Source organism: Petromyzon marinus, chromosome 50 (assembly GCF_048934315.1).
Source record: "Petromyzon marinus isolate PM22_M1 ecotype Great Lakes invasive population chromosome 50, UKy_Petmar_22M1.pri1.0, whole genome shotgun sequence".
NCBI lineage: Eukaryota > Metazoa > Chordata > Hyperoartia > Petromyzontiformes > Petromyzontidae > Petromyzon > Petromyzon marinus.
The window spans coordinates 8187188-8209107 of NC_133716.1; the positions used below are offsets into that span (position 1 = coordinate 8187188).

At 46.9% G+C, this 21920-nt stretch overlaps 1 protein-coding gene across 10 annotated transcripts in view; it reads left to right on the forward strand.

Annotated features, from left to right (window-relative positions):
- The window catches only part of LOC116953140 (regulator of G-protein signaling 8-like), a 164393-nt gene extending 143160 nt beyond the window's left edge, over window positions 1-21233 (forward strand). For 8 of the 10 annotated variants that reach the window (XM_032973014.2, XM_032973015.2, XM_032973018.2 and 5 more), the window contains 5 exons: window positions 5741-5811; window positions 15801-15899; window positions 16641-16702; window positions 18404-18573; window positions 19299-21233. In XM_032973014.2, the coding sequence (XP_032828905.1) occupies window positions 5741-5811; window positions 15801-15899; window positions 16641-16702; window positions 18404-18573; window positions 19299-19490 (594 nt within the window). In that variant the 3' untranslated portion in view covers window positions 19491-21233. Of the gene's footprint in view, window positions 1-4888; window positions 5073-5740; window positions 5812-14441; window positions 14621-15800; window positions 15900-16640; window positions 16703-18403; window positions 18574-19298 lie in introns of those variants that run through there. The other 2 variants (XM_032973023.2, XM_032973024.2) reach the window with 2 other exon arrangements.
- Window positions 21234-21920: the final 687 nt, after the last annotated feature.

Sequence of the window (21920 nt, forward strand, 5' to 3'; positions counted from 1 at the left end):
ACTTCAAAACAGAGCTTTGGGTGCTTGCGTGAATGCGTCGTTCGTGTGCAATTTTTTTAGTGACTTTCCTGGCCGAAGGCCGTAAATGGTTGTGAGAGGCACCATAGGCGCCCTCGAACAACCCCTAGTTACTTAAATAATTATGCATATGGATAGTACTACGGAGATAATATTTTAGTTTGTTTTCTGCATTGAATTTCATTAGCACGGTTACAGCAAATTATTGGTGTGAAATTTGTTATCCCAGTATTCCAATTCTTTAGAGATATTAATTGAGTGTGTTTCGTATTGTAGGTTAACCGCCAGCGGTTTATCCACTCGACTTATGCTAGCCTCATGCCCAGTTTGGTCAGAGGTTTCGGCTTTTGCCCACCAGCGACAGCTGGTAACTTTCCTCTTGCCGTGGGCCATCTCCAGGTTCGTTTGGGGCTGCGGTGGCGTGTTTGACACTTGTCAACATCAGCGGCAGGGGGGACACAGCTGGTCCTGGCCCTGCCCTCATGTGCTGTGCCAACCATAATAGGTCTGCTCACCAATTCCACTTTCCCCAGCAATGTGCCCTCGCTGAGCATGTGTGCGTTTTTGTGGGGAGTATTAGTTGCAGTAGATGGCACAGCAGGGGGCGCTGCTGGTGCATCTGCCGGCCATCTCAGTCAACCCATGGCACCTGGGTCTGTCCCGTGACCCCATGTCAGCGAGCCTTTGACACTTCACGTGGCCTCAAAGTGCACCTAGCCTGGCACAGGCGCCGTGGTGACGTCACCGCCACTGAGTGGCGAATGGCGGGTGTTGTTTTTGGAGTAGTAGTGTGGTGCTGAATATCTGAGCTGGTGGCTGGGGGGGGGCGGTCTCTTGGATTCGGCCCAACCTTAAATGATTACCTGGTGTGTAAATGTGTGAACACTCGCACTGGGCAGACAAAGGCGACGGGGAATTAGTCTGGCTACACCGTCCCTCGTGTTGCAGGGCCAGTCCCAATGAGTGCTCACGAACGGCACATGCCGCATCAGTGTGTGGAGCTATACGGGTGGATCTTCGTGTGTGTGACCCAACGGTCCGTACGACTGTACAGTGGAATATCTGTGCGTTTTGTGTGTGTACGTGCGTGTGCGCATGTGCCCGAAACATCTATAACCGGATGTGAAGGCTAAGGCCAGGCTGCACTAATGACTTAACAATAATGCGAGTGATGCGTTACGGCATGTCGCAATGAACAGTTCCACTTACGCTGCTGCGCTGCGGTTAACCAGGGGGCCTTGTGACGTTTTACCCCCCAGCGACTCACGGTCACGGAACGCAGCTGAGTAATAACCCCCTCCCTGTGTCAGCCCTGCCTCTCGTGGATGCTGTCAGGGTCGTGCCGTGAAATGTTTCGGCGCGCATTACGTTGAGCGACAGTCATGACACAGTTGGCAATCTCGGGGCCACATCTGATGTCGTGGACCCTCTTTACCCCAAAGCACGGTCAGCATCCGGGGAAAGGGTCCTGGTCGCTCAACGCTGGCGAGGAAGCGACATTAGGACTGGTGCAAGGCTGGCTTGTAAAGGCAGTGTGATCGAGGTGAATGTAGCGATAATTAGGACCGGTGATGGGGAGTAGGAAAGGGGTGTCATGCCCACTCCGATTAGCACGGTCGGCAACGTACGGTGCGAAAGAAGTTCAGCATACGTACAGCATTATGTTCACGTGCGCTGTATGAGTAACTTAATTCGTCTGCCTGTCATTTAGTTCTCGGCCACGAAACTTTCTCGAGTACTGTATTTGTTGTTGTACAGAGTCGATCAAGAGCTCATTCTGACTGGAAAAATCAAGGGGCCTTGGTTATTGAAGGCGACTGTCTGTAAAACCTGGGGTCCGTGATATGTTAAGAAAAACTGTCATAACATCTTTTATTGGACTCATCAGATTTTGGACATTTCTAAATGCTCTTAGCATTATTATTATTATTTTACTTGGGAGTTGACAATATATTCTTGGTTCTTTCGGTAAAGTCACGTTGAAGGGAAACAATAAAATATGATTGTTTCCCTTCAACGTGACTTTACCGAAAGAACCAAGAATATGAATTACTGCAGTCACGAAAGCTTTAAATCAGAGTTGACAATAGTTGAGTAATTTGAAGCGGAACAAATCCAGACAATGTAAACTGCAAATGTAGTCATGATCATTATGCTCAATATTAATATAAACCCGTGCCAGCAAACTAAAAGTTAATAACTTTTTTGGCCCAAGATTAATTATGAGCGGTGCGTTGTGTGATGTTACACAACTGTCGTTTCTTGGAGCACTGAGTCAGACCTCTGACAACAGATCCACCCATTTTGACAGACAGCTTAAGTTAAAGTTTTTTTGGGTGGGGTGGGCGGAGAGAAGAGAGAGCTTCAAATGTACATGTATGAGAAAATTACATCTTGGACAAACACACTGGGTGATGTGCATTTCCATAGTGGCCTACGTGTCAGGATCGAGTAAATAAAAGTGCTTGCGAGTGCCTAAACAGTGACCCGGGGGTCCTGATATTGAGCACGCACAGCTGAGATCATGGGTTTAACTCCACGTTTTAGATGCCCATGATTAAAACAGAGTTCTCATCTGCAGCAAGGGAGGAATACCAAAACTACACGAACTCTCTCCTGGAGGCCTCTCGTGGTGAGCAGAACCCTGACACTGGCAGTGAGCTCCTGGACGTACCGTATTACCCTTGCGCAAGCATAGGATTACAGCACGTTCAGAATCATTTTCATACTGGAGGAATCCGATGAGCTATAAAGCTCTTTTTTCATAGATGTCCAGTCGGGGCGGGTCAGAAAGTTACAACAACCAACAGTACAACAACAAATCACAATATTTTATTTGACCAGATAAAGCCCACTGAGCCATTAGCTTATTTTTCAGAAGCAACCTGGAGCTAGAATGCTCCACTCACGAATGTAATAGAGAAAGTAAAAATCCTGATAATTGTCAACTTAGCCCCTTTATTCATCAGAGGTCAATACAACTTTGCACAACGTTGCCGTTCAACGGAATGCTACAGAATAGACCGGTCGTTCTCGCCGGGCAGCGGTGGCTATGCACGTTGCCTGCAATCCACAGTGTGGAGGCAAGGGTTGGTGGATCACAAAAATGCTGTGAACGCCATTCCCATGGGTATCGAGGAGGTGCCGTACCCTGGCTTGCCAGGAAAAGGCAGGACAGCAAGTGGACTAAACTCCATGTGTTTCCATCTGTACAGGGATAGAGTGTTGCCCCCTTGCATGCGTGGATTTTCTCCGGGTGCTCCGGTTTCCTCCCACACGTGCAATAAACACTCATTAATTGGACAAAAATACCTTGATATGTAAAACAAAAACCTAATGCAGGACCCTCCTGAAATTAAGTTGTTGCTACTTTCCTGGATAAAAAAAGTAAATCATTATTGTGATTGAGAGAAGCAAGAAGAGATCATATTTGGAGATGGACAGCAGCAGTTGAGCAAATACGTCTCTTGTATCAGACACAGGCTTAGTCACGTATCCTCCGAGAGAATGGTGTCAGTATCCGTATCACGAATTTGCCGAAATGTTACACGTTGTTCAATTCCCGTGTAAACAGCGTAAAGCCGACACCTGTTTTCTTTTTCAGTTTTTTTTAAATCCCACCCCTTCCCCCCCCCCCATGTACAAAATGGACTGTGGTGACATCACAGAGGCCACGGCTGTATTTAGTAGTAGTAGTAGCCGTAAATGTAAAGCGCTAATCGCGACAAGAGGCGTCAGGCTCGGGTGCCGTGCCCTTTGGGGACAAAGCGTTGCTCTTTGCTCGGGACGAGGTCAGGTTTCCCGTGCTCTGGTCACAACGTGGCCCTGAAGTCGGCCGCCACTGATACTTTTTTAAAATCCGTAATCGGTCTCGGACGGATGTTTTGCCGGGTGTAATGGTCAGCGGGGCTGGACTTGCAATTTTGAAGTCACCGGTTCGATTCCATCTCCCCCGAGCGGCAGTTTGAAACAATGGGCCGATTTCTCAAACCCCCTTTGCCTCTGTCCGCCCAGCAGTGTTAAAGGGTGCTGCAAGCAAATCAGGCAATCGCCAACAGTATGGGTGCTCCCATTTTTCTCCGGGTCCTCCGTTTCTTTATTTCCCCTCCACATTTAGAAACACGCGTTCAGAGTATTTGGTTGCTCTACATTTCTACGCGATAAGCCACGTCGCTGAGCTATCGTTTGCGGTAAGGTCGCTTTGGAAAAAAGAGCTATATATAGCTGAGTGGGCCTTAAAATAAAAAAATAGTTTTAGTTTAGTTTACCAACGCATCTGGCCAGCGTGGAAGAGTAGACCAATATACCCTCTAGAGGGGCTCTCTCGAGCTCCCTCCAATGGAGGCCCTTCCGCCAACGGCAGAGTGAGCAAGCAATTGCAGGGCTGCACCTTTATGCTTATTTATACTTTTTCCCATCACAACCTAAACTCTGGTGCAATGCTAACTGTGTGTGGGTGCATCCAAGCGGGAAGTGTGGGTTTGTGATGAATGTTTCGCCAAGCACGAAACCGCCCATACTTGCTGAAAGTGGCACATTCCAAAGTCAAGCACATGCCTGCCTTGGAAGGTTAGACGCTTCTATTGTGTGCATAGGTGGGGCCCGTTGAACAGGAGAGCGTTGCAAGCACTTCACACTCCGCCTTCCTTTCCCCAGCGTGTCCACGGCCACTGTGATTTTAGCAGTCGCTTCTGCTCGTGCCACGCACCTTGCATGCATCCCGTTCGCTTTTCCATCGTGGCCCATGGTTGAACCAAATGTGGGACCGGGCCCCCGGATGGGAACGTGCGGCTCGGGGCTGGCCAATTGGCCGGGTCGGTAACTCCCAGCTCCACCCACCGCAGCGAGGGCAGACAAAAGCAAGTCTTGTTCAAAAACCCATTCATCCGCACCCGCAGGCTCATGACTCGTGCGCCTCAGATGCGTGTGGGATGGTGGCATCGTAGCAGCTGCCACCTCGGGAGCAGTTTACGATTTTTTGATGCGAGCGAATGCCGAGAGGGGATACGGACAGCGTCTATGAAGAACAAAGGCAGATATTTCAAACGACCCAGGTAATTGCAACGCACGGAGGAAACGAGTCCAGTCTTTATCTCTTTTTTTTTTAAGCGCGCGGCGCTTATTGCGAGGTTCAGCAAAGGGCCGTTGAACAGGAGGTCTGTGATGCCCTTTCAAAAATGTGTCGGTCTACTGCCTGCGGACGCGTCCCTCCCAGCTGCCGCGGAATTATCACCATTAGGAGCGGCGACGTTGGTTGGCGGCAGCGTCTGCCTTTACGAATGCCTCCGAGAAAAGACAAAAACATGACGCCGTTTTTTTTTTCCCATCTCCCCTGCAAAGGGCATTCTGTTTGCGTGGCTTGTCCGAAAACGGTGTGCAGGAGATGTTAGGGGGCTGCAGCTTAAATTTGTAAGAAAAAAACCTTTTCACTTGTTAACTCTTCTCACGGGGTGGGGAGGCGGAGGGGTGTTTTCCTTTACGTCCGTGCCAGTGGGGCACTTTGAGTGCAACGTGTTGGCGACTCGTGTCAAGTGGAAGGCGCGAGGTTGAGAATTGCTTCCCGTGAACGGCGCTGAACGCCGAGAGGGGGCGCTCTTTCCGCGCGCCGCTCGCGCGTATCAGCGAAGCAGCGGATCCGCTCTTGCCTGCCGCGTCGGCCGCCAGCGATGATTCTCGGTTTTTTTTTTTTCCCCCGTTCGTCATTTTCTTGCTCTCTCCACAGGTGTCCCCGCCCGATATGGGCATCGGCGAGACGGACGGCGGCACAAAGAACAAACAGAAGTCCACCAACCTGTAAGTGCCCCCCACTGGCTTTCAATTTTCACTTGATTTCTGTTGTTATTCTATGACCACATCACCCAAACTCACCTGATCTCAGAAGCTAAGCACGGGGGGGGCGGGGGGGAGGGGCGGCGGCGGGGGCCAGCGGCGTCGGGGCGGGGGGGGGGGTACCTCGTTTGCGCTCGAATGGGTGACCAACCGGGTCTTGCTAGGTGTTGTAGGTGTTGGGGCGCTGTGAGGTGGCTAGGAGGTGTCAGTGGCGAGATGTCATCAAGATTGAGATGTTATCTGTCTCGCCTGGTATGCAGGAGGCTCGTGAGCTCGATCCCGACCCTGACGGCTGTATATTTTGAGTTTGCATGTTTCTCTCTGCCCCATGGTCGTATGGATTTTTTTCCGAGTCCCCCGGTTTTTCCCTCCACATTGAGAAATATTCACGAACAGTATTTGGCCGATATACATTTCCAACACTTTGTGCTATCATTTGCGACCAGGTCGCTTCTGAAAAAAAAACAGCTAGAGAGCTCAGTGGGCTATACCGGGTAAAATATAAATAGTTTATAACAATTTATTGATTCAGTCCACAGACAACTCAATATATCGGATCTCTGGATGGAATCTGCGTCGTGCTTCTGAGTATTATGGCTCACACACGTGTGGCTACTCTGGTCTCCTTCCACGTTCCCAAAAGTAATTTAATTGAATTGGAAAGGAAAAAAAAACCATCCCCCATTGCAAGACTCTGCTGAAAAAAATGAATCTTGAGACCCCCAAGAGGCATTTCTGGGTAATTAACAGGCACTGCGCTTGTCCAACAGTGTTGTTTTCATTGCGTAGCGTTCACCACTGTTTTCAATCGCGGAGGTTACGTTTCACAGTGAGCGCTCACATTGCCCGTGAACTGTTCTGACACGTGTTGCTTGCCTCACTTGTGAGCTGACTTTATTCCCCCGGGCAAAAAAAAAATCTTGGCAATGAATGCCTCGCGTGCGTGCATGTTGTATAGAAACACACGCACGCGTGCATACGTACATACATAAACACGCGTTGTAGAGCTCAGTTACGCCCCGTGTTGTTTGTGTTTCACACGTGTCGAATGTGGTGGCTACGAGTCGCCGTGAGCTTCACGCAACGAGACACGTGCACTTGCAGCCCTCGGTCGACCCGTCGCTGCATGGGTCGTTGGGGTTATTTAATCATACTTTTAGCACGCGGGTCAGTGCGGGTTGGCGAAGGTGGGGGAGCATGGGCAGTGCAAAAAAAGTACGGTACATATTCTTTGGGTCTTTCGGTAAAGTCACGTAGATAGAAAAATAATAATAATAATAACATGTGACTTTACCGGAAGACCCAAAGAATATGAATTATTGCAGTCACGAAAGCTTTAAGTCAAGATTTAAGTACGGTACAATAATGGATTTTTCTTTTACTGTCCTCTGCCGTCCATCACGTAGCCCCGCATACAACGCACTGTGATATGAATTGAAAAACATTGATGCGTGCCCGCGCGATTTATAAATGTATCGTGAGCTACAAGTCGATATTGTTCGATGAATCGGTGCGTCGTTATGCATCTCGTGTATGGCATGGACTATTTCAGAGATCAGGCGCATGATAATTATATGAAATTGATTTTTACATTTCATGTTTTACTTTTACTCACAGTGAGCAGAGCATTCGTTGTTTTACTTTAGTTTTTCTTTAATCATCACCAAGGTATTATCCCTCTGCATCACTGAGAAAGCAGCTATGGTTTTTTTTACCTTGTAATTTGATTATTTATCTATCAAATCCTTATTTAATCTGGATAGACCCTTAGGTGGCACATCTCGTTTCCAAGACAGTTCTGGCAAGGTCGGTCGCACTTAAAATCTAAAAGAATATTAAGCCGACATAACGACAATAAGATTACAATTTACAGAAGCGTTTCAACCCACTGCCAGATGACGACCTTCCCACACCATCTCAGTAATGGGGTTGTTTGACCATACTTCACCAGTGCACATATCCTTTGCACACATACACTTAATGAAGTTCCGTGACCGATCACGTAGAACGTAATTGGAAGGCCATCCCAGTTGGAGGTTGACTCAACACCTCGTTGGTTTCACGCGCAGCAGTGCCGCTCTATGGAAACTCAAAAGTGGTTTAATTGAGTTGATCCACATGGCTGGGATGGTAGGGAAGGGCCGTCCCCTATCAGTGGATTGCCAAAGGAGCGTCAATTATGAATCGGCACGGAACATTTCTCGCGAGGGCAGTTGAGTGGCACTCGCAAAGTGTCTCGGTGAAAGAGTTGCCCTGTTGTGAATGTGAAATGCAACCTGCACATCACGTAACCGACCACTGCCCATGGTGCGCCTATACAGCAGTTGTGAAAGCAGTGTATGTATGTTTAACTTATTTCGCACCGTACGTAGCCAACTGTGCTAATCAGAGGTGCGGGGAAGGACAACAAACTCAACACAAAAAAGCAGTTCTAACAATCTAGATTTGAAAGTGCCATAGCTCCCTCATGGCAGCTGTTTAAAACAGCAGCAATGGAAATAGAACATATGTCACGGCCGGAATTGTCTCACGATGACAACGCTCCTCAGGGGGTTGCATAACCACGGCGTTGTGAAATCAAGGGAGGCGATACCCAGAGCCCCGATTCAATATGCAAGGGCACCACTTGAATACCATTGCTCATATTACGCTTGCTAACCTTGGAAAGCCTCACGGAGTCTCCAGCCTGCTTTTCAGGAGGGCCCCGCAAAGTTTTTGTTTGCAGTCAGGGGGCAATGTTGCTCCCGTGCGTAATCCCAATTAAGTAATTTACATCGTACGTAGCCAACCGTGCTAATCTAAGGTGCGGGGGAAGGACAACACACTGAACATTAAACTAGATTTGAAAGTTCATAGCTCCCTGTGGCTTCCTAATATCGGAAGGAAGAGCGTTCCAGACGGGCGCAGATGCGGTGACCGTCTTTGTTCGATGGCGAGCTAACAGCCCGCCGCTGCGAGGACTCCCGGAGTTTGCGTGATGGTTGTCGAGATCAGCGAGGTTATTGGTGGTTCATTTGCGGTGAGCACTTGAATGTGTCAAATGCAGCTTAGCAAGCACTGGACCTACATGGTGGGAATCTTGCAGTGCCCTTCATGAAACGTGCCAACGAATTACACCCTCCTGTGTATTCCGGAACTCACGATGGCATTGAATGTATGACTCAACGAAGCATCGCCCAACGGTAGCGCGTTCGTCGTTTCTTGGAGAGGTTCGTGGTTCGAATCCAGCGCTGTGCCCTAGTTAACACTGCGAGTGTAGTCACCGTGACATTGGCACCATGTACGGGACAGTGGGGAGCAATTCGAAGGAGGGTAGGCCATTGTGTGCCGCTCTCATGCTTCAAATTTGCCAAGTTAGAAAAATGACTTACCGTGATCGGGAAAGAGGAACGGCGAGCATTTGCTCCCTCTACTGTTGAAAACTTAGCATTACCCTCGTAAAAAAAAAACTCATTGAGACCCATTGAGGCTTTCCTGGGTACAGGAAGTGTAAATAAGTAGTAATAAAAAAACTGAGCATGAAGTTATATCATTTTGTCAGTTTCTCTTCAAATGTCATCGGGAGAGGGCGTCTCGATTGATGCTTTCCTCTGGTGGGGGGGGGGGGGTAAACACTGAACTTCTCAGGAAAGAGAGACGACTGTCATGGGGAAATCTGAGCAGTGGCCACACACACGCACGCGCGCGCGCTAATTACGCACCATTAGCTCATCGGATGAGCCGAGGTGGAGAGAACAGGATGTGGTGGAGCCTACATTGTCACTTGTTGACGTGGCCCACAAGAGAACAGAGCACATTGTGCCAGACCCTGACTGCTTGCATTGTGTGAGCCTCTTCGTGTGTACAGTCCATTGACACTGCTCAATCCCGTGCACATTCCACACAGTTATGCTCAGGAAGTCTTCGTGTAAGGGTTATTATAGTTACACTGTTATTTATAGGCGTGCAGGGATATTTTGTTATTCTACGATAGGATTGATTTAACCATTGCATGAAGAGCGTCTGGGTATGGATAGTGCTTGTATAAGCGACCAGCATAAGTAAAACAGTGTACTCTAGTCTGCTGTGGGGTTACATTGCGGGCAACAGATGGCAATGCAGCAAAATCTGCTGTTGTGCTGTATTCTGCTCCCTTGTCTCTGTCCCCCCCCCACCTCATCCCCCGCCATCCCTACCCACCTTCGCCAACCAACACTCACCAGCACGACGAATTCTGGTCAGATGACCCCAATGACCCATATGATGTGGGTGAGGGCCTCATCCAGTAGTGGATGGACAAACGGGTTCACGCTGCCTTTGGGAGTGAGTACTTACAGTGAGGGAAAAAAGTATTTGATCCCCTGCTGATTTTGTACGTTTGCCCACTGACAAAGAAATGATCAGTCTATAATTTTAATGGTAGGTTTATTTGAACAGTGAGAGACAGAATAACAACAACAAAATCCAGAAAAACGAATGTCAAAAATGTTATAAATTGATTTTCATTTTAATGAGGGAAATAAGTATTTGACCCCCTCTCAATCAGAAAGATTTCTGGCTCCCAGGTGTTTTTATACAGGTAACGAGCTGAGATTAGGAGCACACTCTTAAAGGGAGTGCTCCTAATCTCAGCTTGTTACCTGTATAAAAGACACCTGTCCACAGAAGCAATCAATCAATCAGATTCCAAACTTTCCACCATGGCCAAGACCAAAGAGCTCTCCAAGGATGTCAGGGACAAGATTGTAGACCTACACAAGGCTGGAATGGGCTACAAGGCCATTGCCAAGCAGCTTGGTGAGAAGGTGACAACAGTTGGTGCAATTATTCGCAAATGGAAGAAACACAAAAGAACTGTCAATCACTCTCGGCCTGGGGCTCCATGCAAGATCTCACCTCGTGGAGTTGCAATGATCATGAGAACGGTGAGGAAGCAGCCCAGAACTACACGGGAGGATCTTGTCAATGATCTCAAGGCAGCTGGGACCATAGTCACCAAGAAAACAATTGGTAACACACAACGCCGTGATGGACTGAAATCCTGCAGCGCCCGCAAGGTCCCCCTGCTCAAGAAAGCACATATACATGCCCGTCTGAAGTTTGCCAATGAACATCTGAACTGAATGATTCAGAGGACAACTGGGTGAAAGTGTTGTGGTCAGATGAGACCAAAATGGAGCTCTTTGGCATCAACTCAACTCGCCGTGTTTGGAGGAGGAGGAATGCTGCCTATGACCCCAAGAACACCATCCCCACCGTCAAACATGGAGGTGGAAACATTATGCTTTGGGGGTGTTTTCTGCTAAGGGGACAGGACAACTTCACCGCATCAAAGGGATGATGGACGGGGCCATGTACCGTCACATCTTGGATGAGAACCTCCTTCCCTCAGCCAGGGCATTGAAAATGGGTCGTGGATGGGTATTCCAGCATGACAATGACCCAAAACACACGGCCAAGGCAACAAAGGAGTGGCTCAAGAAGAAGCACATTAAGGTCCTGGAGTGGCCTAGCCAGTCTCCAGACCTTAATCCCATAGACAATCTGTGGAGGGAGCTGAAGGTTCGAGTTGTCAAACGTCAGCCTCGAAACCTTAATGACTTGGAGAAGATCTGCAAAGAGGAGTGGGACAAAATCCTTCCTGAGATGTGTGCAAACCTGGTGGCCAACTACAAGAAACGTCTGACCTCTGTGATTGCCAACAAGGGTTTTGCCACCAAGTACTAAGTCATGTTTTGCAGAGGGGTCAAATACTTATTTCCCTCATTAAAATGCAAATCAATTTATAACATTTTTGACATGCGTTTTTCTGGATTTTGTTGTTGTTATTCTGTCTCTCACTGTTCAAATAAACCTACCATTAAAATTATAGACTGATCATTTCTTTGTCAGTGGGCAAACGTACAAAATCAGCAGGGGATCAAATACTTTTTTTCCCTCACTGTATCTTATATTTCTATAGCGCCTTAATCGACGGCGCTTTCCAAGGGTTATGCGTGCTACGAGGAGGGTAGCTGAAAGTGACACGGTGAATCGGGATGGCGGTATGAGGTTAGCGGGTACGGGAATTACGGGGGGGTGCCTAGGGATGGAGGGAAGGATGGGCCAAGGGAGAAGACGCGGGGGTCTTGAGGGAGGAACGGAAACTCGACGGGGAGAGAGGAGGGGTGTTTCTCGCTTCATGCGGAGGGGAAGCTTGTTCCAGTGCAAGGGGGGCCGAGTGGGGAAACGGAGCGGAGACGGTGATTGTGCACAAGGGAGAGGGAGGGGGGGGTGAGGAGTTGTAGAGATTGAGAGCGGAGCGGGTGGGAGGAAGAGGGTGAGGAGGTAACGGTGGGGCAAGGCCGTGAAGAGACGTTATATACGTACTAGCGGAAGTGACTGAAACGCAGTGGAACTCGGAGGCATGCTTTTAAGCGATCGGGCATTTGACGCGCATCGCTTTAGCACATTTGTTTTAAAAAAAATGCAAAACATTTAAACTAAAAAAAAACTATCGTCAAGCCGAGTGTCAACAATAACTGTCTCTTTTGTACTGAACATTGTTCATTTCCACAACACTTTCGAGCGTAACGATGTGTACTTAATTCTAATACGCAACGTTCAAATGTTGTCATCAATTTGAAAAACGGGGTTTGAGACTGTCGCGCGACTCAAGATGCCAGTGTTTGTTTATACACAAAGCGAGGATGCCGCTGCACGCACAGCGATCGTTACCGCTCCGTAGCTCTCCGTGGCTGCGCCGTGAAGCTCTCTCTCTCTGTTTTGCGGGTTGTGCCACGCATGGTTCATCACGTTGGCCAACGTCTCGCTCCACATCGCTTCAGGATCCTGAAGAAACCGTCTGGTTCCTTAAGAAGCTGCCGGCAGGCGCAGCGGAACGTCGTGCACCGTGCCGAATAGCACGCGGTACAGGCCGAAAAGACACAACACTATTTGCATTAACTATTCAAGTGAGAGATATTGCCATAGTATGAAAAAAATCAGAATGGGTTTTACCCTTTCTGGCAATGAAACAGGAGGTGTTAAGATGTTCAAACACCGAATAGCAACCATTTTGCAAGGAATCAAGTCCGCATTAACCACACGCACTTGTGGTGAACATCCAAACAAACACGCTCTGATCATATATGGAATTGTTTTTTAAACAGATTGGTCCACACCAGAGACAACCTTCTTTAGGGCTTAGTCTCACGAGTGTCAGACCAGAGAATGCCAAAGGCGAACAGCCATATTGCCGTAGTGTTCCGAAACATGCACACTCCCAATCCGATACACCATGATACATTCATCGCAGTCGAAAGTATTGCCGGCTGCCTATGCATTTGGGATACACGTGACACCTAGGAAATATATACTTATTAGCATCCTGACGTGATGTCAAACATCATAATGAAATGTACTAGGGCGCAGACTTAACACATGAAGACTATATTACGGAAGGTCTAGGTGGGAGTACATCGTTCATGACTTATTGCGTATGGATCTTGCCACCAGTATGTTATTATTGCCCTGGCAATCCACGTAAAGAAGTGCTTATGCAAAGGTTTCAGCTGTGGATGTAGCATCGATGTGCTTAGGAGATGTGTTATTTTTTTACAATCGCTGCTGAAGGACATCGCCGGGAAAGGAAAATGTATCAGTTTACAGAGTTACATAGGTAGCTCAAAGGCAGTGTCACCATGGTGGAAATGGGAAGTAGTGGGCATGGAAAAAAGTATACGGTTACCTTTCCATACATTGGTAGGTATGTAACGATGCATAACTTTTAATGAGAATGTAACAATTTAAACAAGATGCACGACCATGGAATGATACAAATAGTATTTTATTTTAATCCAAATTCGTCGTTTTACAATTGTTATATTTCATTAACAAAAAATACTCCCAATATTAGAGGCAAGTAATACAAAATATAAAAAGAAAATCAATGAGCAGAGAACACACCTTAATTGGACATTTGTGAAAAAGAGCTTTATAGCTCATCGGATTCCTCCAGTACAAATACATACATTCTGATTCTGATCATTATTAATGGGCGGCAGTGATAACTCAGTTGGCGGGTTGTGTGCGATGGGTAAAGTGTCGGCACTTCCACCTCTTCCTAGACGTCTGGCCAGCATGAAAGAGTCGGCCGAAGCACCATCTAGAACCCTCTCTAGCGGTGGCCCTTCTCAGAATCAGCATCTTTATTTACCCTGGAGAAAACCAATGAGCAATGAAGCAGACGTCCAGTGGTAGCTCCACAGACGCGGACAAGTGGCGTTGAACCGTCACCGTTCACCCCCCCCCCCCCGAGTATAAAGTTTTTCTTTTTAGCGAACAGCAGCAATTGAATGCCCGGCAGCAGAAGGCACTCGCACCTAGCCAGGTGGCGCTCGTGTGCAGGCTAAGTCTGCGTTGTCCCGGCTCTGGTTGTGCGGTTAATTTTGGGTTGCGGCAGTGGGGAGGCGTGCGAAAGCCATCCACAGTGCAGTCAGTGGGTGTGCTGTGTGGCTTTATCCTCCCAATGCAATAAAAAAAACCACCCCCCTCCCACCTCACCACTCATTCCCACCAATAGCAAACCCATTGGCTCTTTTTTCCAGCCCCTTTTTTCAGCCCCACACTCCACCCACTCGTTTAAGCGTGGCGCAAGTGGGTGCGCTCCCGTCAGATTCTAGCAAGCGCGCGCGTTGTTGGCGGCTGAGTAGTCGCGTCTCTCTCGCCAAGTTGTTGTGCCGACTGCCAATCCGGCCACCTTTGTCAACATGCTCGATACAATCAGCAATTTGCAGGGCAACTACCTGGAGAGGTACGGATTATTATGATTTTACTTTTATGGTATAATTTTTTTGTGAAATTCGCAACTGTATATTTTGTTGTTGCGGCGTTTGGAAGCGACTTGTTTGGCATGTCATTGCCTTTTTTGCGTCCGTGTGTGATGTTACAGACGCATGCGTGTGAATTGTCTTGAATTGTGTTAAAACGTATCGGTGGATTTATCTTGAATTTCCTGTCGATGCCGTCTTGTTAACAATTAATTATGACATGCCCTGATGTGCTCTGAGACATGGCCTATCAGAAATTTGGCATTTACAAATCATTGCGATGACTGTCATTCGACATTACTCTGATAAAGGTGTTTTTTTTTACGAGAGCTGAATTTCATAGAAGATGGCACATTTGTTCAGTGGTCTCGGTCTGAGTGCCTCGTTGTTTTTTTTTAAATAGATGAGAGGAGGCGAGACAGGGAGCGAACAGAGCCAGTCTTAGCACAGCGATACTACGGTCTTATGACAAAGTGTCAGAACAGTGGCACGTGGACACGTGGCGGTGCACGAGCTATTTTCTGCCCACCATCCGTGTTTGCGAACAGGGTCATCGTAAAGGGCATTTCCCCCCCTTGGGAGTCCTGTATATATTTAAGCTTGTAAAATAGAATCGTTTGATTTACATATTAAATGACGTACAATGTACGGCAATGTGATTCGGTGTCTTGGGGAATTATGTTAGGTTCAATACGTATAATTGAACGTAATCCAGCCGGGTGGCACCGTGTTAGGGCTCTTGACTCACTCACTTGACTTGGTCACGATATTGCAAGTTCACATTTTTAATGGGGGTTGACTTCAGCCCACCATCCCTCTGGGGTCAATACAATTGCTACCACTATAGTGGAATTTCAAATGGTGGCTGTCATACAGATAGACTGATCCCTACCATAGGAATGTGGAATTTACACCATTGCCTCGGAATATTTCAGAGGTTAAGAACGACTAACACACGTTTGATTAAAGAGACCTTTTGTAGAACATCATTTTACGGAATGAAGAGTACGTTATCACAGTGCTACTTTGCAACTTATCGCCATGTGATGGACAAACGTGTGCACGCGTGGAGTTTTGATGACTCTGTTGACGCTCAGCGATGCGGGGAGCTGTGCTCGAGTGTCGTGGGCGCGAGTGATCATGACGCGCGTTCTGCCGTCACAGGGCCAAGGGCATGAAGAGTCGACTTGGGTTTCTGCGACGAAAACCCGATCCTTCTGACATCCCTGCAGCCAGCAGTCCCGCGCTGGGAAAGCACTCTCGGTAAGAGTTGTGGATACAGGCAGTCCTCATTCACTTACGAATTTTTCTCCCCGACATTTTCGGGCTGTCCGCGAATCGCATGCGGAACTTTTACATAACTGCATCGAGAGGGATAGAGAGATGGAAATAAAATGATTAGAGAGAAAGTTACGTGAGAAAGTGATGAGACGAAGTAGATGAGAGCGAAAACTTATTTACGTATTGATTTAAGGTAATTCATTAAAAATATAGGTTTTTTTCGTAGGCCAATATCATTATCCGCAAAATATGCTATTCACGAGCATCCCCAGAATGTATTCCCCATGAATAATGAGGGAATACTATGCTTGTTTTTGACAGAACAGATTAACCCTCGCACGGCCTGAGAGCATGAAGCTTACGATTTGGTCCTAGTTTGGTGGGATAAGCAACGCAGTGTGGCTCAGTTGTTGCTGCTGCTGCTGGTAGTGTTTCATATTGTCATATTGGACCATTACATGCAACTACAATTATATAAATATTTGCCAGTACAAATGTTTATTTAGCTGGCCTGAAATGTTAAATTAAGTTTTAGCTCATTGTTCGTCCATATTTTCACTCGTATATATATCCAGGACCATTTGGCGGGATTGAAAGTTGAAATCTTAATGCTAATATTTGGTTATTCCTATGGAGTTAGAATGTATTCGTTCCACCAGTGTAATACCTAACTTGTTGGTGCATTCTTGACATTCATGCTTGTGATGTTTTTCTATTGGGCAGGCCAAGCTGTGAAGATGCCATGAAATGGTCTGAATCATTCGAAAAGCTCCTGGCTCATAAATGTAAGGCCCTGCCAAAGTACACACATTCGCGCATCGCAAATTCGCAAGCACACAAAGCCACCTTGTTCTGGGCAGCGTTTATTATAAATCACTTACTCATTTAAATTTGTACTGCCCCTTTTCAAACTGTGGTCCCTCTTTTCTGCCCCTGCAGCCCCACGATACAATGCAAGGCTGTTTAAAGGTTTAAAAGAAGGCCATTACTAAATGCACATGGCAAAACAATGAGCACATGTTATGACAATTAAATTAAATAACTTTTTAAATGTAGATACTAATGCTTTTGGGCTCATCATAAATACGTAAAGAATACATCAATAACTTCACCCTTTTGCATTTGCTCTCGCATTTGATCAGCCTGGGATGATACCATTTCCATAAAGTATGTGCACATTATTAATGCAATCCATACATTCGCACTTGGCATACCAGCGGCAGGATCCATGGTTGGGCCATTCCTAGGCAAATTGTCCTCCCATCTTCGTGGCCCAGAGCCTGGGTCCCCTCCAGCCCTTGGGCCCTCCCTGGTGCAGTTGCACCGCCTGCACACTCGATCGCTACGCCTTTGCGGGCCACGGCGTAACCATTGCAGATCTTTCACGAACACCAATGACTATCGCCGCAACGCGTTGTAAACACCCTCCTGCGAAGCGGCGACACTGCGCGCCCGGGTTCCTACAGCCATTGGAAACGCACGGCTCGCTGAACACCAGACGCAAACCACATCACGGATGGGGACTTAAGCAGACGATCCCGTCTGCACTTGCTCAGACGTGCAGACGCTCGCCCTGCACCACTTTCCTGTCTGCGCTAGACCGCCCCAGACGCAGAACTTCTGCGCTCGTCACTGCCGGATGTCTGAAGCGGGCAGCTGCCGTTTGTGGCCACATTTACTCCGCCGATTGGCCAACAAACGACAGTGGCCACAGCCAGGGCTTTTGCCCTTAGGGGCATCCCCTGAAACTCTGACTCACTTTGAACTTGCACGGTAGGCGCTTGTGTACATGGCGGCCATTAGTGCGTGCACGCAAGAATTTCCTGTAGTGGCTGGCGAGACGGGAGCGGTTACCAGTAATGAGACTGTTACCTTAATTAGGTATGACGTACATCGGAAGGCTCTGCCAATTATTACGCGGCCGCGAAACGTTGTGTTTGTTGCCACCGTAATTTGTGACTCCCGTACTTTGCCATTTTTAACTGGATTGCTAACTTCCACAGATTGCTAATCGTGCATGCAGCCATGTTAAACATTGGAAGTGGCATACAAGTACAAACAAAAGGGAATTTTTAGCCCAGTAATATATTGTGACAGGGCAGTGTTAGTGATAATGATGGGGAATTGGATTTGCCTGTGCATTTCGCCTTGGGTCAATTTACCAAAGGATGCGCATTATAATAACATCAACATTTTACCTTTGCATAGCAGTTAATTCTTCATTCAAAATGCATCCCTTATTATAGCTATGTGTTATCCACACATCTGGTGGCGACATAATCATTGGTAGAGCATGGCGATAATCACTCAAATCGTAAGAAAAAATAATAATACCCATTAGTTAAACAAGATAAATACATATTAACAATATTTCGGGACCCTTGAGGTGGTACAATGGGACCCAAACAGTTTTATGGGATTTGTTTAATGTTGAAATGCCGTTTTCAATAACGCTTCCTGCTCTCGTCGCGCGTGTCCCCGCGCAGACGGTCTCGCAGCTTTCCGTGCCTTTCTCAAGACGGAGTTCAGCGAGGAGAACATCGACTTCTGGCTCGCGTGCGAAGACTTCAAGCGGAGCGCACGCTCAACCTCGAAGCTCGTGTCCAAGTCAAAAAAGATCTCGGAAGAGTTCATCGCGATCCAGTCCCCCAAAGAGGTGAGCGACCTCGTGCCACACCGGTGCCCGGGAGCCCAATCGCAAGCAGACAAACCCTTGTGAAGTCAATACTGCAAAATCCATTGTTGTGCCGTACTTATATGCCCCGCATCCGTGGTGCTCCGCGTCTTTACCACCCCATGCTGACCGTTGTGGAGAAGCGTGGTCAAATAAATCTCATCCAGCAACGGATTATTCTAAAATCGCTGCACTTGTGTTTTTTGTGCTCTGTTGAATAATGATGTTTTTAAAGGAAATCGTATCAATGGTTTAATTGAACGCAGGTTTTGAGATGCATTAATATTTTGTTTTGGCATCTAAATGCGTTTGAATAACATTTTCGTGGCAAGCGATTTTGTAATGGGATATTTTAGCTTGGTCAACACCCCCATTATATAAAGCCATCATAGCTCACATCTCAGTGCCTTGCTTGTTCAGCATTTCCTCATGGATGACCACATTTTTAAATATATTTTAAACAAAATTTAGTTTTTCTACTCATAGTCTTCATTCAAATTGTATTATGCAGATCTTTCATTGCAGATAAATAATAATACTTTTTTAAACAATTCGTGTGTAATAAAAATCCAGCAAAACAATTGACTTTGCGAGGGGAATTCATGTTTTGGTACTCTTGTGAGATACGTCATTAAACGCCGTTCTGCGATTTCTGCGTCAGCTTGACGTTCGGTTGACATTTTGTTCAATGCTCTTGCCCATTACAGGTGAACCTCGACTCAAGCACACGGGAAGTGACGATGGCCAACCTTCAGAAGCCGACCGTGACATCATTAGACTTGGCTCAGAAGCGAATCTATGGGCTGATGGAGCGAGACTCATATCCACGGTTCCTGCGCTCCGACCTCTACCATGACCTTACAACTGTCAAAAAGCCCATGGGAGCAATTACGGACTGAACAGTTTTGGGCAAATAGATTTTTTTATTTTTCTTCTGAATTTTGCTGCTGCACTGGACTTGTAAAGACTTTTCTGTAACCTAATTTTTTTTAGATCTAAAAAAAAAGATGATCTCTCACATTCAGTTGCCCAGTTGATGCAGAATGAGAGAACGAGCCCTGGATGGCCAATGTCGATTATACGGCTAGAATATGACGGCTTCAAGGATCATTCTGTGAATGTGAACATTATTTAAGCCAACGAGAAGAAGAAGAAGAAAAACGAAGCAAAATCACCGTGGAGTTCGTGTGCCCAAATATCTGCAAGGCCACACCACCCGTCGTCAACCAAAGGATGGGCACGGTCGGAAGAAGCATCGGAGCGCAGATTGGGGGGCATTTTCTCCACAGGCAACAGAATCATGCCTTTTTTTGGAGGATTGCTCGATTTCAAGGAGGCGAGGATGCCAAAAAAAACCACTATGCGAGTCAAGAGTTAGGCTGGGCTCAAGCGTCTGAATCAACACGTAGACGCAACAGGGCCGTGGATGGGGACGGCGCTTGTGTGTCTGATGTTTATACAATGGGGCACTTTATTGGTTGGAAAGGGTGCGTGGGCTTATTGGGCGGGTTTTTTTTTGTTGTTGGGTGGTTTTTTTTTGCCAATAATTCGCACATCAGGGTCTTTGGGGCTAAGATGCTTGATTGGGACAGGCCGAGTTTGTGAACTATCAGGAATTTCAGTCGTTTCACGAACCGCCCAGATTTCATCACTCGATCTTCAATCTCGTGTGTACAAGGCCCATTCGCGCAATACTGCGTGAACTGCAACCCACACAGCTAGATGTGTGCATGTATATATACAGTCTGTAACTGCTTTCCGCATATGATATAGCGCAGCATACTCATGTTCGAACGAGTGTTGGGTGGTACTTTCCATTTCCTCAAGCAGCTCTGCAAATTCCATATTCCTATGGCAGGAAGCAGCCCTTCCATTGTGCAAACAATGTTGACTTCCCTCCAATTGGTACTCGTTTTATTCACCCTGAAAGAATGATGAGCCTCGCTGACCCTGGATAGGCTTTGAACTCAGGTTCTCGTAATTGAGAGCCCTGCTGCTCTTATCTGTGCTATGTCCTGGATGTGTATATGTATCTGACTGGAGATGCGTGTCTATATATGCATTATTCATCCCGCCTATTCACCTTGATCGTCGCAACATAATTACAGTGACATAAAATGTGCTGTAATTGAGAAACTTCACAAACATAGGAACGCAAAAGCAAACCTGGACAGTCTAAGGGGGAATCCTGTATGTGCATATACACAGTATATATATAAAACGCAGAAGCCAGCATCACTTGTAAATTAACCTTTCACATCCGATGTGCAATATGTGTAATGATGCACTATAACCTGCTGATGAGTGAACACTTGCTCACACTCTGGCTTAATTGTACAACAATTAGCGCATGTGTACGGACACTCCTATGGTTTCTGTGTTTTTTTATCATTTTATATTAAACTGCCCTGGTTGGCTTTACGTCGTCGCAGACTCATGATTGTACATATTGTTCTCTTGTACTAGCCTGGAAAACTGTGGATGTACATTTTCTGAAGATGTATATATATGTTGCCTTTCCTTGACTTTCCTTTTGTTGTACAAACTTGTCTTGCTGCGTTTGTCCTCCGTGTTTTTGTGACACTCGAATCTCCCCCCCTCCTCTTTTTTTAAAATATGAATAAAAGTAATCAAAACACGTACCTATACGCCTGTGTCGCGATTGGAAGACCTTGAGATGTGTGTGTGTGTGGAGGGGAATAGTTCAGATAAACCAGCGGTTCTTCACCTTTGCTGCAGCCTGCACCGAATGTTATCCTCGATCATTAAAAAAAAATGCGTAATGTTAATAAACGCATAGGGTTTGATAAAACAAAGTAGCTGTACTCACGTGCCCGTGCTTAATTTATGTTTTCGATTATTTACCTTGAAAAAATAAAATCTGGCCATGTCTCGCACCCCCAGAAAGGGCATCTCGCATGCTCCAGGGGGTGCAGTGTGCACTCCGGGGTTAGGAAGAACCACTGAGACAGACGGAGGCATAGGACAGGAACCATCGTACAAGAGGACGGTGAAGATTTCCACTGCGAATCGCACGCAAATAACATCGCACACACGCGCACACAATTTCTAAAAGAAAAATTATTCGGCAACGGTTTCGTATGTAGCCCCATGCTTGTCGAGGCAGAGTGGACCACGTGTGTCAGCGTTTCGGGCCAAGTTATCCAAATTCGATCAATTACTCGCGAATTACTTAGTTGCGATAATCCACGTAGCGTCATCTAGTAGACTAATGTCCATTTGCAAGCTGGTTGCTGCGTATACCTCGTGCCGCACAGGGGCAGTTGCCACTGGGGATCTCCTTGGCTAGACTGGCAGGGCGTTAGAAT